This window comes from Biomphalaria glabrata, chromosome 10 (assembly GCF_947242115.1).
Source record: "Biomphalaria glabrata chromosome 10, xgBioGlab47.1, whole genome shotgun sequence".
NCBI lineage: Eukaryota > Metazoa > Mollusca > Gastropoda > Planorbidae > Biomphalaria > Biomphalaria glabrata.
In genome coordinates, this window is record NC_074720.1 from 19,692,465 (window position 1) to 19,709,234 (window position 16,770).

Consider the following 16,770-nt stretch of genomic DNA (forward strand, 5'->3'; position numbering starts at 1 on the left):
GATAAATATTCTCCCCATGTTCACTAAAAATGTCTATTTGTTTTATGTTTAAAATTAGGCCAATAATTAGATTTTTTACCTCTTTATCATTAATATTAATATTATCGATACATTACGTTTAAAAAATTACAGAACTGAAGCATTATTTTCCATTCAATTTAATTTGACCTAGTTTAGTACGCATTAAAAAGCCATCACGCTTCTTTGACCCGCATTGCCTCCCTTTTCACGTCTCTTTATGATCACTACCACTTATTTATTTATTTTAATTACAGAATGGGAAAATACCCTCACTGGATCAGAGAGTGGTAGTGAAAAAATATATAGCCTATTAACAAAGAAAAAATCAAGAATCGTTTATGCGCATGAAGGTTTTAATTTAAGTCTCACTCATTTTTTATTCCTTTTGGTGTCACATTATGTAAATCTAGATAGGCCTATAGATTGTAATGATTATTATGTTTTCAATAACTTCTGTTATAATAACTGTGTACAGCGTACAACCATATTTTAAAAACCTTTAGTACAAATACTGTTGGTACATGCAGTTTGGCAGGTTATATGGGTAGATCTATGTATATTATCCCTTCAAATTTAATTTAATACCGTTGTTCATATTTGCTTATATTATATTAGTAAAGAAATAAATCGTATATAAATCTTTTAGAACATTGATTATTTTTATGACTTCAACTAGTCTAGCTCAGTAGACTCAGTTCTATGCACATTTGTACGATCGTTTAGTTTTGCTTCTTTAAAAAAAAAAAGGGGTGGGTGGGTGGCACTGAATAGGTCGAGACTATTTCATAATAAAAGCACTATCTTCGGTTCAAACTTATTTATTTAGTATAAAGATTATATGAAATATTTTAAAGGCTTAACAGCTTTTAGCCAATACTGGCAATAATGAATAAAACCGTCACTTAGGCCTCTAAGCCCTAAGTAGTAAGAGTGGTCCAATATTGAGATGTCAATAATATTTATTTTTCTTATTAAATATTGATCTGTATCTAGCTTCTAGATCTATAAAATATACAACAATCTATAATCTACTAAATCTATAAAGTTTCTGTTTATTATTATTGTTATCTATCAATTTAAAGGAAAATGATAGACTAGAATCTAGATCTTATCAGATTCATGTCTTTTACGACAATAAAGAATAGGTTTTCCAAAAACGTGGATTTTTTTTTCTTGATGCAACCTAGATATGAAATGCATCGGAAGTCTTACGTAGTCTATACAGAATCTAGATATCTAGGTACGAGCTTAGACTAGGCTAAGTGAAAGATGGACAAGCTAGGTTTAGGAACATGTTTAACTCTGTTGTTATTAAATATATTTATCAAAGTCTGCCACAACACAGAAATTTCTCTTACTGTAGATATCTCAGCTGGTCGTCAAGAATGTTTCTTCGAAACTTTACCGGCAAAAACAAATGTAGAAATAGATTACCAGGTAACTTAAGTTCAGAACCTGAAAAATGTATAAAATAATAAAAATTAGATCTAAGATCTAGATCTAGCACTTTATATTAGTTTATAAAACTCTATTTAGATTCTATATAGTACTTTAGTTGTTTTAGTTTAGTCACTTTATTAATCTTTAGTCACTTTAGATTAAATTAGACTAGACATATTAATAATAATCATAATGATAATTATACTAATTATAGCATTGTTAATAGATCTAGACTCTATTCTAGATCTAGTCTAGACCTATTCTATACTTATAGTTATACTTATACTAGATCTATATTATACATAGACATATTCATGATATTGTCATATAATTATAATAAATATAGACTAACTGTCACTAACATTGGATGGCTGCCTGGTCGTGCGGTTTGCGCGCTGGACTGTCGTTCGGATTTATCGACGGTCGAGGGTTCAAACCCTACCAGCTCCCATCCCCCGTCGTCCTGCGGGAGGTTTGGACTTGGAAGTAAACTATCTTCAACTCTGAAGGAACATCCGAAACATGTAAAACAAACAAGCAAACATTTTACAAACATAGAGTATAGAGTCTCTAGACTAGACTCAATTTATTCTATAGATAATAGTTGTAGTAGAGATCTAGATCTATAGTAATTTCCCTCTTCTGAACACCCCCTATTAAGCCTATTTTCTGACATTAACGAACACCCCACAATCTTTGTTAAAATGAGCCTCTATTTTGATAGTTATGACAAAACTAGTCTTTTGTTTTTATTTATACTCCATTTCTTTATAGATCTAGTTCAGACACATTTTTTGTTTCGTTTACTATGAAAAACAAGGGTTTTACACGGGTTCAAAGAGCACTGGTAGGACAGTGCCATTTTTTTCTTCTAGGACAGAAGGAGGGTAGGTCCGGGGTGAAGGAGATTTTTTATAAAATTTAAGTATCAGCTATACATGAACTATCTAATATGCTTCTAAATAGGCCTAAAAACACAGACATGTCATAGTCTTTGAGTAAATATGGGGTGTTCCATAATATTCATTTGTCAAAATCAAGGACACTAACGAACGGTCTTTATCACTATCAATGACACTAACGAACGCTATTTTAATGTTGAAAATGCATCTCAAAGGGATGTAACGCAAGGCCGGGAAATGGAGATTTCTTTGATTTATTTTGTATAGGTCTAACTTTTTCTTACTTAATTTTGCTTTTGTTTTAGATGTGATGTGTGATGTGAATGAGTAAAAAGAAAGGGAATATCGCTAAACATAGTGCTAATGAGGGGTAGAGTTCAGTATAATGTGAATGAAAAAAATAATGTTTTCATGAGTGGCACAATCCTGCTCTCTCTCTCCGTTTTTTCACTCCTTGTTGCTCTAATTAATGATTGACCAGCCTAGGTAGGTACCTAGCATGGTATCATCAACCAGAAAAAAAAAAGTAGCGGGAGGGACAATTATTGATCAAGCAGGTACCAAATTAGGTCACATTCACTGAGTGGAGTGAGCAGGTTAGACACGCTGGGTCACGCAGTTGTTTTTGGGTCAACTAGATCTAGGTAGGTCACAGTATATGTCCCTTTGTAAAGTTGAGGGTTTAGCAGAGAAGGGAGCAATTAAAAAGGGAAAAGTGACACTATTCTGTTGGTCTTGAGTTGGTTTAAAAAGAAATTGATAATAAATTAAAAAAATTAAAGATAATATTATTTTTAAATACAATAACTAAGAGGTGTTCGTTAGTGTACAGACAGTGTTTGTTAATGTACAGAGCGGGGAATGTTGTTTGTTAATGTTAGCGCTGGACCTCATTGACCTGACCCTCTTCAACATCATATTTTACTGTAACTATGCGTAGCATAACAAAACAATATAGCTATTTTTATTGACAAATAGATGATGAGTTTATAGATATTTGTAGTTTTTTCCTAGGACTAACCATTACGGAACTACGGAGCTATTAAAATTCAAATGTAAAAATTGCGGCGTCATCGCTTAACTTGTTTGGAAGAGGAAAATTACCATATATATAGATAAAATTAAAAATAAATTAAATGTATACTGACCAGTATAGAGATCTTCTAGAGTAGTTTATTTAATCCAGTCATTACATGAATTCGAACACTCGCTGTTTTTATGGTCATTACATCTTTATTTTGATATTTAATATGAAACTAGCGCGCTGTATAATGTGCTTGTCCATTTTTCAATAATTCTAACCCAATTTCCAATTTCCTTCCATTTAGCTGTCTTTTTATGTAAGAAAAACCAATTTCAAATTTGTAAGTCAGGTTGTTGTTTTTTCCTATGTTACCAGGATGACTTTACTTCTTCCTAGGGTTAAAACTATATTTTTTGGTTGGCTAAGTCTATGCTAATGAGCCCTGCAATATTTATTCTGTTTTTGGAGCTGATTTATTTGATTCATAAGCCAAGTTGTTTGATTCCATACAAAAAAAAAAATTAATAGGGTGTTTGAATTAAATTATGATTTTCTTACCAAAATTTATTTCAAAAAGCAAGTTTTGGACATCAGTGTTAATGATCTTATATTATATTATATTTGTTTGTTTGTTGTTGTTTTTTTATAGAGAATAAATGGGCAAATGTTTGGTGTGAGCTTGGTACATTGAATGAAGTTAAATGCCTACATCTAGACCTACTAGATCAGGGGTGGGCAACCTTTTTGTATCGAGGGCCGCATTAAAAATATTTTGGGAATGGGGGGCCGCATATATATATTTCTGAAACCAATTTTACGAGTTTTTGAAAAAAAAATTGCTATTGCCATTTCACATCACAACATTTAACCACAAATGTACAGTTGTGCTTAATGTGAAGTATTTAACTGTTAACACTCGTGCATAATGTTCCAGAACTGTGGAACTAGCTTACTAGCTGTTATCCTTTTGACTGCTGTCAAATTACAATCAGTCACCATCGACATGTGATTACACTTCTTTAGTTTCCACACAAAAACATGTTTGTTCACAAATGTATGTTTACACAAAAAAATGTGAAAGTTCAGCAGCAAAGTTTTTTAAAGTGTGGAAATACAGCTTCTGGCAAACATTAAATTCCTGCGGATGTACTGACTGGAACTTCTCTTTCAAGTCATAATTCGCATGGAGCTGAATCATTACCTGGTGAGATGATGGTATTGAAAACAGGTTCTTGAGGTCTTAAAATTTGCTTTTATAAATTCCATAATTAAGGATTCTAAAAAAAAAAAGTCTTGTACTTTTAACCATTTCAATAGAAATAGTTTCACCTTTCAGCAAATGGAAATAACAAAACCTGTTTTCACTTGCTTGCCTGGAGAAATTGGAAAACCTTGTTTGAAAATATTTAACATGCACTTACATTTCATGTGCAAGCAGCCCTTTGCAATAGCTGCCATGAAAAACATGAAATCTATCTTCCACTATTCATTAAAAATATTAGTAACAAAGTCACTGTCCTTCTTGGAACATAACAATTTCTTCCTTGAGATTTTATATTCTTATTACCTTGACCAAGCTAAGACAGCGGATACATTGAAATATGTTGTTACTAATTCTTCAAGTACTTTTCGAAACTGCCTGTGGTTATGACCCCTAGCTCTGATACCGTTGGTATTTATGATATTTACATCAATAATATTGTGATATTTTATGCAGCTTTGTGCAAACTTTCCTGTTTACAGTTTATGGTTTGGATATTCTTTAAAAGAAACAAACAAACAAACTGTTTTTATCTATCAAAGAGCTCCATCAGTTGTTACACTTGCCATCTTTTTCCATGCATACTCAACACTCAGCACAGTTCTTCATAGCATTAAATAAATACTGGCCTGAGATTGTGATTTACACCGAGTGTATTGAAGTATAGTCAATAAGCTTAATCTTCAGTTTCTTGAAACTGTTTATAATGAGACTGTTTTAATAATTTATATAGATATTTGGAATTATTTTTAATATATTTGCATTTTAATATTTATATACTAAGTTGAGTGATTTTTCTTAAAGTGTTACTGTTGTAAAATGTAAATATTCATTTGTATAAATCTCAGAGCTCTATTTTGTGTCTTTTCTAGTTTCTTTGTTTTGATGAGTTGAGGGTTCCTGAACTGATGATTCATATTCTAATATTGGTCTAACCAAGCTTAAATAGCATTTTAGTTATATGTTTGATTTATAAAAATAATTTCTTTTAATAAACCTATTGGTTTGTTTGATTTTTTGATAATTTTCATCAAAATGGGATTTCCATGATAACTTTTCATTTTTTAATACGATAGTTTAAGACAAATGCCAAAGTGGAACATATTGTCTGTAGGAGAAAATTATACCATTTTCTGCCTATATTATACTACTTTATTTTGATGGTTATGGTGGATCTATTGTATTAGAAATGCACCAGCACCATTTTTCAAAATTTTTTTATATACTAGTTTAGTTTTTCAATAAACAGCTAAAAGTTTTAGGCAAAGTTTTAGAATTTATTCCTTTTTTTTTTAACTCTCAGGAAGGAGGAGAGTGGGTCAGGACTATTGTGTATAAGAATGAGGATGTTTCAACCAAAGAAGGCACATCAAAGCCTATGCTGTCGATTGAACTAAAATAAAATAAACAAAAATGTCATACAATTTAACTACGTAATTTCTATTTTATTCAAAAGAAAAGAGTACATTTGTTTTGGATAGTTTTATTATTGTTTTTGTGTCAACTAAAAGCTTTTTTTAGGCTTTTTAATAGTTTTGAGTTTCATTGGCTAATCAGATACAAATCTTACAATCCTAGGTGATAGATGGTGGTGATTTGGATATAGATGTGTTGGTTTCTGGACCTGATAATCGAGTCTATCATTTGGACCAAAGGAAAACAGAAAACACAGTCAAGTAGGGGATAATTGTAGTTGATAGCTTTAATTAAAAGTCAGTGTTATTATTTTTTTTAATTCAATACTTTTGAAATTATTTTTTTCTTATTGCTTTTTTATACAGATTTGAATCTACACAAGAAGGTGATTATAGAATATGCTTCGACAACACTTTTAGCCGTTTTTCTAACAAACTGGTTTTCTTTGAAATTTATGTGGAGGATGGCAAAGATGATGATGATGATGAGGAGGATGATAAAAAGCTTACATTTGAAGGAGAAAATGTTCAGGGGCAGTTGGATATGACCATCGAAGAATTCTCGGTTTGTCTATTTTGTAGCTAAATAAGTCAAATCCATTTAATCCGACTATATTGGGAAGCAATTGTTTTGGTCCTAATAACTAGCTTATCCAGTTACACAAACCAGTGCTTTGTTACATAACAGAACATACTATAACTTATGTTACATATTAAATTGAACATTTTACATGTATATATATATATACAGAAAATAACTACTGTTTCTATGAACTTTGTTCTTTGGAAAATACATTTGCAAACAAGTTTTTTCAAAACGATCATTATGTTCTCAGCCTGGAAAGCACTTAAACATTTTTTTTTTATTTCAGTCAATGTTTTGAAGAACTTATCCAGTATGATTTGATGTGTTCTCCTGACATACTGCACTGTACCATTAACATCTATTTTGCAGTAGCTTTTGGACTACATTCATTTCTTTCCTTCATGAAAAAGTGGCGCAAGTTTTCAATGCTTGTCACTTGCATCAACTCATTAGGGGCATCACTTTCTTCCAATGTTGTCCTGTGTTTCTCTTCACAATTCCACAACAATTGGAATATTGTAATCTTCATTTTCATTAAAAATGAAACTCATTTTTGATGGGATAAAAATTTTTGACCTGTTGAAGTTCCACATTTCTGACTTAGACTTCTTTTTCTTATTTGCTCTCACACTCCTTAGTCCTTAGTGAATTTTGGTCAGAATAAAGGAATAATTTTACACACTCGCACACACACACATGCACATACATATACATACTGGTGTGTGTATGTATATATATACACATATATATAACAAGATTTGTTTGGGTACTTTAGGATTTGGTTTGAATAATGGCTGGTCAAATTAACTGGTGATCATATTAACCGAATTGGACTGTGAAAATGTATTAAGAAAAATAAATTATTCCTTCATTCTGAAATGTTATTGAGACATTACACATTTTGAATTAGTTTTATGATATTCCTTTACATAATCTGCCCAATAGATTGAAAGGTCTGAAAGGGAAACCTTACTTTATGATGTAGTAACTAATTCAAAAATATGTTCTTTAGTTAAACTATTCACTCAAAACCTTCTAAAAACTTGTCTGTTGACCTTAATAATGTATCTGGTTTCTTTAGCATATCTTCAGTGATGGGAACTAAACTAAATTTTAAATGTTAAACTAAAACTAGTTTTCAACTAAAATAAAGTAGTTAAACTAAAAGTTTATCATGAATTTCAAAATATAGTTAAACTAAACTAAAAAAAAATGTATCAAACTATAACAAACTTTTCATAACTTTTTTTGGGGGGAGGTGGGGTTGAACTAGCAATGTTTATCCATAATAAAATCAGTAATAAGGAATATGTTTCTTACATAAAAGTTAATGCACAATAAAAAAAAGTTTTTAAAAAGATGTCTAAATAAATATGTGTGCTTGTATTTTTTTTTATATTTTTTATTTTTTTTTTTTTTAGAAAAGAATGGTTGGCCTACTTTTTTTTAAAAATTATATATTTATTATATTATTAGCGGAAAATTTTAATTACTTATACCAGTAAAGTTTAAAATCTCATTAAATAACATACAATTAGAGTTTTAAAATTAGATCTAGTAACCAATAAAATAGAAACGAAATCGTTGGAGTTTTAATAAACATTTTACCTGTATAATTATTTTATAGTGTAAAATACTTGCTTGACTAACCATGCAGATGTGCTATTTTTTTTTTGTCTGTCCACTAAAAATACAAACTAACATTATTGCATAACCGTTAAACGTGCAAGGAAAAAAGAATGGGTGTTCTTGTCATTATGGACTGCACACTCAGTACACTATGTAGGCCTACATGTATACGTCTATCTAGCCATGTTGTCAAACAGTCGGACACACCGTCTATTTACTTTCTGGGCTGGGAGGGTGTGTAACTATTTTAGTGTAAAGAACATGCTTGACTAGCCCTGCCATCCATGCCTCGTCTGACCACTCCACATTAAGCAAACACTGTTGCATAACGCGTAATGAAAAAAATGCAGGGTAGTCTTGTAGTATCATCGACTACACACGTACAGTAAACTAGGCTTACATGTGTATGTCTAGATGACCAGGTTGTTAAAATCAGTTGGACACAGTCTATTTACTTTATGGTCAAGAGAGGGTGTGGATTAAGATTTCTTTTTCTAGAGTTGGTTATCCTAATTAATGCTTTAAGATCTATATAGGCCTAACTGTCGATTCTTAGATCTCAATAATAAGTCTTAAGACTATAAAAAGGGTGTAGTTGATGTTCCTGCAGTTAAAACATTATTGTTTGTCGCAATGAATTGATCAAAACCATTAAATATAATATTGACCTAACTCACTAATTAGACTCCCACTAGAAACAGAAATTGAACACCACCACGTGGCTCATACAAAAATTCGGAACAATTCCATTCATAATATTGCATAGAAGCTTTTAGCAAAAAATGTTTAACAACATCTTATTATACTGCTACTTTCAATTGCAAATATTTAATCCCATGACTTCTACCAGCATCTTACTTTAGCCGCTTCAAATGCAGACTGACTAAATAGTTGTTAACTGCATCATTTTTTTTATAGAGTTATTGATATCACATGACCAGAAAACAGGGGATGTGCGTTTCAACCCTGACCACATGTTGAAAAGTTGTACAAATTTTAATTAAACTTTTTAGTTAGTAACTAAAAAAAATTAATTAAACTACAATTTTAACTAAACTTTTTTTGTCTAGTTAAACAATTTTTTTTGTTAAACTAAAAGTTTTTAACTTTTTAGTTAACTTTTGCCCATCACTACATATCTTGTATAGTGATATCTATTATATTTAAATTTATCATTCTGTTCATTTATTTTATCCCTTGATCCTACTGGGACATGAGATGAACTGCGATTGGGAACAGAATAGGAAGGACTAATCCCCCCATAGTGCTCTGGCAAGAAACTGGACCATATGGCATAATGTCGAGTGACTTCCCAGACATGTCCCCCCTTAGCTCCCAGAGCTGGGAACACAAGATATGTGAAACTGTTTCAGTTCTTTCTCCACAGTGACAGCATTAGGAGTCATAGTTCAGATGGAGCCAGACAAAGTATGCCCCATTAGGACAGTGTTCCATCCTACACTGCACAATAATGGCCTGGTCTGACCTCCTCAACTGCCACCATGGATCACATGATCTGGTGTCGCATACGCTGCCAGACACCACAGGCACAGGCCCTTTCGGATTCCTCCCAGGATTTTACCCACTACTCATGAATGAGTGCTCAGATTTGTGCCGTAGCTTGTAAAAATGTGCTTGGTGCTTTGAGTTGAGTGGCTGCCAAAGCTCCCTCTCTTACAAGGACGTCTACATCCTCATTGCCCTTCACACTGAAATATGAGGGTGTCCACTGCATAAAAACAACAGCTCCAATAAATTGGTGAATGTTATTTGCGGCACAAACTGTCTCTTCTGTTAGGGGTAACCCACCGCCACCCATGGGAGCTAGAGTCAGTTATCAGCACAACAGCAGTTGCGCTGGTTTCTTTGCGGGACATAGGGCTCTAATGCATGCGCTATCCCTGTAAGTTTGGCGTTCATGGAGCATGCAGCAAAGTCATGAGGTCCAGAGAGCTGATCTGGTTCAGTCCTGTCCTGGTAGACTATCAGGTACCTGGATCTATCAGGGTCTCTCAACATGGGTAGGACATATTGTTAAGGATGCCAAAAGTTTTTTAGGATGGCAGGTGTTAAATGTGTCTAAAATTGTCTAAACACCCTAGCTCTAAACAAGTGTATTTTGTGACTTGTTACCTTTCACTAAATTTAATATTTTCAGTCTTAAATGATTTTTGGTAAATACCTATATTAGCAATATCTAAAAGTGTTAAATCAAGTGTTCAACTTCGAAGTTAGAAACTCAAGGATAGCTACCCAGTAGAATTTTTATATATTTAAAAAAAAATAAAACTGTATATAAAACTGTCAGAATAAAATGTGACCATTTTTTTTTTTCAATGGGGAAAAATAATGGTTTCTTTCTTTTAACCTAAATGCTACTATTTCTAAAGCCCAGTTATACTGTCATTCTTTCCATGTTGTGTTTGGTCTTCAGCCTCTTTTTTAGCGGCCCCCAAAAGGGGAAAAGACGCTATTAGTTTTGTGCGAAATGTCTGTCCGTCCGTCCCGTTTAGATCTCGTAAACTAGAAAAGATATTGAAAATCCGACATCACAATATTTTAGACCATTCAAAGTTCTGATGCAACGGCTACTTTTTTTTTTCTGAAAGCGAAAAATCTAATTTTTATAAATCAGTTATGCAAGCAGTTTTTTAAAGAGAAAAAGCTAATTAGTATGCATTATAAGTTAGACCTAATTTAAAATGAATAGTAATCTTATAAAGTTCATATTTATGAACATTTTTTTTTATTGCGGAATTTTTTTTAAATTTTTTTTTTGAGGATTCGAATAAGAGATTGAGCCTTTTCAAAACAATTGGATCAATTATAAGACATCAGTTAGGCCAAGGGAGGCGCGGTGGCTGAGCAGTGAAGCGCTTGGCTTCCGAACTATGGGTCTGGGCTCAAATCCTGGTGAAGACTGGGATTTTCAACTTTGGAATCTTTGGGCGCCTCTGAGTCCACTCAGCTCTAATGGGTACCTGACATTAGTTAAGGAAAAGTATAGGCGGTTGGTCGTTGTGCTGGCTACATGACACCCTCGCTAATCGTAGGCCACAAAAACAGATGAACTTTACATCATCTGTCCTATAGACCACAAGGTCTAAAAGGGGAACTAGTTAGGCCAGGTTCACATCTAACTTTACATTCACTTTCACCTATCCTTTGATCTGCGGGACCGTTGGGGCACTACACAAGATCTGTTAAACTTCTTTCTCCATTCTTATCTCTCATTTGTCTTTGATATATTTTCATTTGCATGTTCTTTCTGAAAATATTGAAGCCTGCCTGGATGGACCTTTTCGGGGGCCGATTTTGAGTTTGTGTTTCCACACAAACTGTCTTTTGTAACCTTGTTTAAATTAAAAAGTGTCCATTTGGTCTTCAGCATAATTAGTTTTCTTTTTAAAATCAGTTCCTGATGTGTTTGATAGTCTATTTTCTCTTACTCAAGCTTCGACTTTAATCAGTGCATTATGAGAATTCAGAAAAATCTGTTTCCTATCCCTGTTATCCCTTTTTTTTTTTTTATGTTATTGTCTTACAACTGACTTATTCACAATTTATTGTCATTCTCTAGCTATTCTGCTTAATTTTACATTTTTAATTGTAACACAAATAACTTCCAAAATAGTTTTTACTTATTTCTTTTGGATTAGTCCTCAACAATAATTTACAGTAGCATGCTCATGTAAATGTCTTGTCTCTAGTTGCTGCCTAATTAAATAATACCATTCACGACAAATTGTAATGTTACAATGAATAAAAAATAAAATAAATTTCAGTGCACTTAAAAGTGAAATTATATAAAATAAATATGTATGTCACACACTTGTGTGCTATTCCAAACAGTGCTCCATACTTTGATTATTGTATACAATTCAGTTTTTGCTCTTTTAGTGCATTCAGATAAAGGCATGTTTTTTATACATATTTTTTAGCCTTAGCTGGCTTATTTTCTCTGACAAAAAAAAACAAACTACCACACAAAAAATTGTGATGGTTAGGAGTCTTGCTTGATAAGAGCTTACAGTTTTAAAACATGACAGTCTCAGTGAGTTCTTCATCATTATAATAGAGCTTTTTGTCATAGTTCACAGAAAAGGAAAGGGGGGGGGGGCGTAGTAGCATTGCTTCAAATCTTATTGTCTTAAAAATGTATATGCACGTTTCTCAAAACCAAACAAGACTGGACAAATGGACTGAATAACAGACTAGCAAAGTTAAAGCATGTAAAAAAGGGGAATCCTATAAGTATTATTTTTGTGAGAGAATAAGTCCTGGTAGATCCTACTTGAGATATTGGATAGGTTGGGTTTCAGTTTTAATTTATTCTCATGGATTCAATTTTAGAAGATGAAACTTTTTTTTCCCCCAATAATTGTTGATTAATGCATTTTAAACTAGTTAGTTAGGTTAATTAAATTTTTCATTAGCAATATTTTTTCGTTAATTTTTCAGGGTATATTGGAAAGGTCAAAGAAAAATCTTGAGCGTTCCATCCAAGTTCAGACTCTAATTAAGATTCATGAAGCTAAAGACAGGAATACTCAAGAAGCCAACTTTTTCAGGGTGAATTTCTTCTCTCTTTTTCAGCTGGCCCTTATGATTTCTGTGGGTCTTGTGCAAGTCATTGTCATACGAAGTTTATTTACTTACCAGCAGCCTGTAAGTGGAGGCTCTTTAAAAGCCAGAACATAGCCAAAAGTATTAGGGAATATTTATTTCAATTTTTCAATTTATTTTAAAACATTTTCTTTGTTTTGTTACAATGCATTATTTATTTTTTTTTTATTTTCATTTTCAGAAGAATATTTATTGCATATTCTTAGCACATAAAAGGAATTGATATCTATTATTGTACATTTATAAGCTTCCCCCCCCCCCTTTTTTTTTTTGTCACTGAATATTTCCTTCCAATCCATTGCAGAAATAATACTGGTTTGTTTGTTTGTTTGTTTTTTCGCTTGTTTTTTGTTTTGAAAGTACTGTAGGTCTACGGTTATTTTTTTAAATCTATGATTTTGGTTTTACATATTTTAAGCTGTGATGATTATTTTGATACATATGTATACATGAGCAGCAGCTAAAGTAGAATGTATTTTTATGACTCTGTAAATGGAACTGTCATTATTATCCAAAGCTGAAAGTAAATATTAATATTGTCTTCTGTCTTTTTGTCCATACCTATGCTCATATTGAAGCATATATAGTGTTCATTTGGGTGTCTTTTTATAGTCAACTTTCCTTCATTAAACTAAGCATAATGAATGCATTATCATCATCTTATTTCTCAGTGAACAAATTGCTTACCACCATTTTACCAAAAATCCTCTCGTCGCTTTCTCTAATGATTTCACTTAAGCAGTATTATAACTATATAAGATTGAATCAAAATGTTGCCATTTTTATATACATTTTTACCATTACTCCTTGTTATGAACAAAGGCCTTTGTACTGTATGAAACTGATATAATGCCTTTTAAATGTCTTTTCTATGTTTAGATATCATACAGTTTTTTGTTCAAATCCTCTTTGTTTATATATATAGGCCTACCTTCTAAGTTAAATGACAAAATCAATTGAAATATAAATTCAAGAAGATGACCCAAAAAATTGATTCATTAAGCAAAACAAGCAGAATAATAAAATAAAATATTGATAAATTCATGCTGGGGATATTTAAAGAAATTCATATATATATTTATGTTTATATATATATATATATATATGTATGGATAGAAAGATAGGTAAAGTCCTGACAGTTCGAAATGATTACTACTGAACCTATTTCAGGTTAAGCGAAATTATTAGTAATCATAATTATGAAATTATATAAAATTTAATGTAGCATTATGCTATGTAAAACACCAGTCTGCCTCGATCCCAACATGTATGTTGTTTCTAAGGCATTGACGTAATTTTGCTTCAAAAGATTGTCTTTGACAAAAAAAAATTTAACAGATATTTAAACCAAAATAATTCAGGACCATAGTACCACATATAACATTGTTCTATTTGTTCATTACATTGTTCATCTTTGAAACCTCGTGTACTTTTTAGCACATAATACAACTATTGACTGTTCTTTTTTTAGTTTTTATTCCTTTATTCCATTTAAAATAGTTTTGTTGAAAAAAAACTGTTTCATGGTCCTAATAACTAATAAAATTTAAAGGGGTAAATTTTATTAAATTCTAATTATAATAATTAATTACAAAAAATACATTTAAATTTTTAAAATAATAAATGTTACAAAACCTAGTGGTAATTGTAAGATTTTTTTTTGATTGTTTTTGTTTTTTTAACCATTTGTCTAAGATTTGATTTGAACTATTACTGATAGCCATTTTATTTCAATTTAGACTGCCAAGTAAAATTGTTAAGAACTTTTAGATGAATTTAACAATTCTAGACATCTAGTGTGTTCACTGTTAGTAATTTATTCATGTGAATAGGAATTTAAAAAAAATAAAATATGACCATTTGTTTCTCAAAATTTCCCAAACTAATGGTCAGCCTAGTTCTGTACTTTCTTTCTAATAAAACTGACAAAATAAAAATGTTAAAATGTTGCCATTGAATGTCCCAGTTTATGTACAATCAAAGAAGCTGTGAGCTTGAAACTCTACACTGCTTTCAGTAATTACTTAGTATGCTACTCAACCTACTTGTATTTATTCTGGTTTTGTTTTCAGTATGCTTTATCAACTAAAACGATTACCTCACCAACTTTTATTTTGTAGGTTTTTTTTTTATTATTATTTTGTATTTTTGTATTATTTACTTTTATATCTTCATAATCTGGGTTTGCTGCTTCTGCTTGTTAACTGGGCATAATAATTATTTGAATAGAAATGTTTGTTGTTGTTTTTTCTACCATGTTGTATTTTAGTAGTTTCAACCTGACATGTCTTTTAACTTAATGAGTTTAAGTATTGTTTTGTTTTTCCAAAAATGTTTTTACCCTATATTTCATTTTCTGAGAAAAATTGAATGTTAATCAGATTGATACTACCTAACTTAAATACAAAATTGAATACACGAAATCTTGTTAGTTTTGTTTCTCCAAGAATCACTGCAAAACAGAAGAAACAAAATATTGTGGATTTTTTTTTATCTCTCTAAGGCAATCACGCTAATCTAGTTGGTATTTTAAACACAATGCAAATATTGTTGCAGCCTCTTGGTCAAAATTTGAGAAGTGTATTCATCTTTTTAAATTGTGTATATCTTTTTCATTCAAATTTTGGTTGTAAAGTATTAGTAAGGTGTTATTGTGTGAACACAAATTTTATTGTAGATCTTCATTTTGAAAACAGTAAATCCAGAGTAAATGATTTGTGTAAAAGGCTATTGAACATTTTATGGACAGATTTGTGAATTTTTTATTTTTTTTTAGTGTCTGTTGATTGTATATGAATGGGACCTTTTTTTAAAAAATAAGTGCCCCCCGCCCCCTTTCCACTTCTTTTGCAAGCTATTATAGCACAGTGCAGAACAGGCCACTGTCCCGTTGGCTCATATTTCTCACAGCTATGGCCAAATTTTGATAGTGTCCCCGCTGCAGGAAGAAGAGGAAACCGTGCCTCATATTCTGTTTAACTGCCCCAGACTTGCTTATCTCTGTCTCGACAGGTCTGGGAAACCAAAAATTCTCAACCTGTATGTGACATGCATGCACAACGCAATACAGCAGGGTTTCTGTCCAGGGCTTTAGCAAGAGAGGATTTGAGCCTCTCAAGCCCTCAGAGTTTTATGGTGATGATGATGATGGACAGATTTGTACATTTTTTTTTTCTTTTGAGTGTCTGTTGATTGTATTATATGAATGAGACCCAAAAAAAAAAGTGCCCCCCCCCCTTTTTTTTTTTTTTGTTTACAAAAGCTAAATTAATTTGTTAGCTATCTGTTTTTGAAAGAAGTGAATGAGTTTTCAGATCATATGTATCAGCTAGTACAAAGTTAGATATGTATCAGCTAGTATTTTTTATTCTGTATTATTGAGGGAGTGTAATGGTTTCTCTCTTAACAATGAATTATAACTATGCAGGAAATAAACTTTGATGATTTTGATTTGTTCTTTTGATTAGTTTTATCTCCAATGTATGTTGTCAATTTGTAATTGGAATTCTGACAAATTCAGATATTGTTTGAAGGGGTTCTTTCATAAATTACAATTAATCTGTTGGTTTATGTACAAATAGGAAATAATTTCCTTTCATATTTGTTAATTTTATAAAAAAAAGCACTTGGCACATAATTAATGTGAATAGTGACTCAATATAGAATTAAAAAAGGTAGGGGTTACAAGAAAATTGTTCTTTAATTTATTGTGTCCCTTAATGAAGTTACTGGACTTACCATTAATTCCATTGATATATATATAATATAATTAATATATATATGTTTAGGTAGGGTTAGGCCAGGCATGCCAAACACAGCGTTTGGGGGGGCCGCATGCGGCCCATGACCACTTTGCATGCGGCCTG

General features: G+C 31.7%; 1 protein-coding gene across 1 annotated transcript; it reads left to right on the forward strand.

Annotated features, from left to right (window-relative positions):
- Positions 1–1,201: 1,201 nt before the first annotated feature.
- LOC106054361 (transmembrane emp24 domain-containing protein 5-like) lies at positions 1,202–16,354 on the forward strand. The gene is made up of 4 exons (XM_013210186.2): positions 1,202–1,458; positions 6,227–6,324; positions 6,430–6,628; positions 12,740–16,354. The coding sequence occupies exons 1-4, from the start codon at positions 1,291–1,293 to the stop codon at positions 12,977–12,979; spliced, it is 705 nt and encodes a 234-aa protein (XP_013065640.1). The 5' UTR covers positions 1,202–1,290; the 3' UTR covers positions 12,980–16,354.
- Positions 16,355–16,770: the final 416 nt, after the last annotated feature.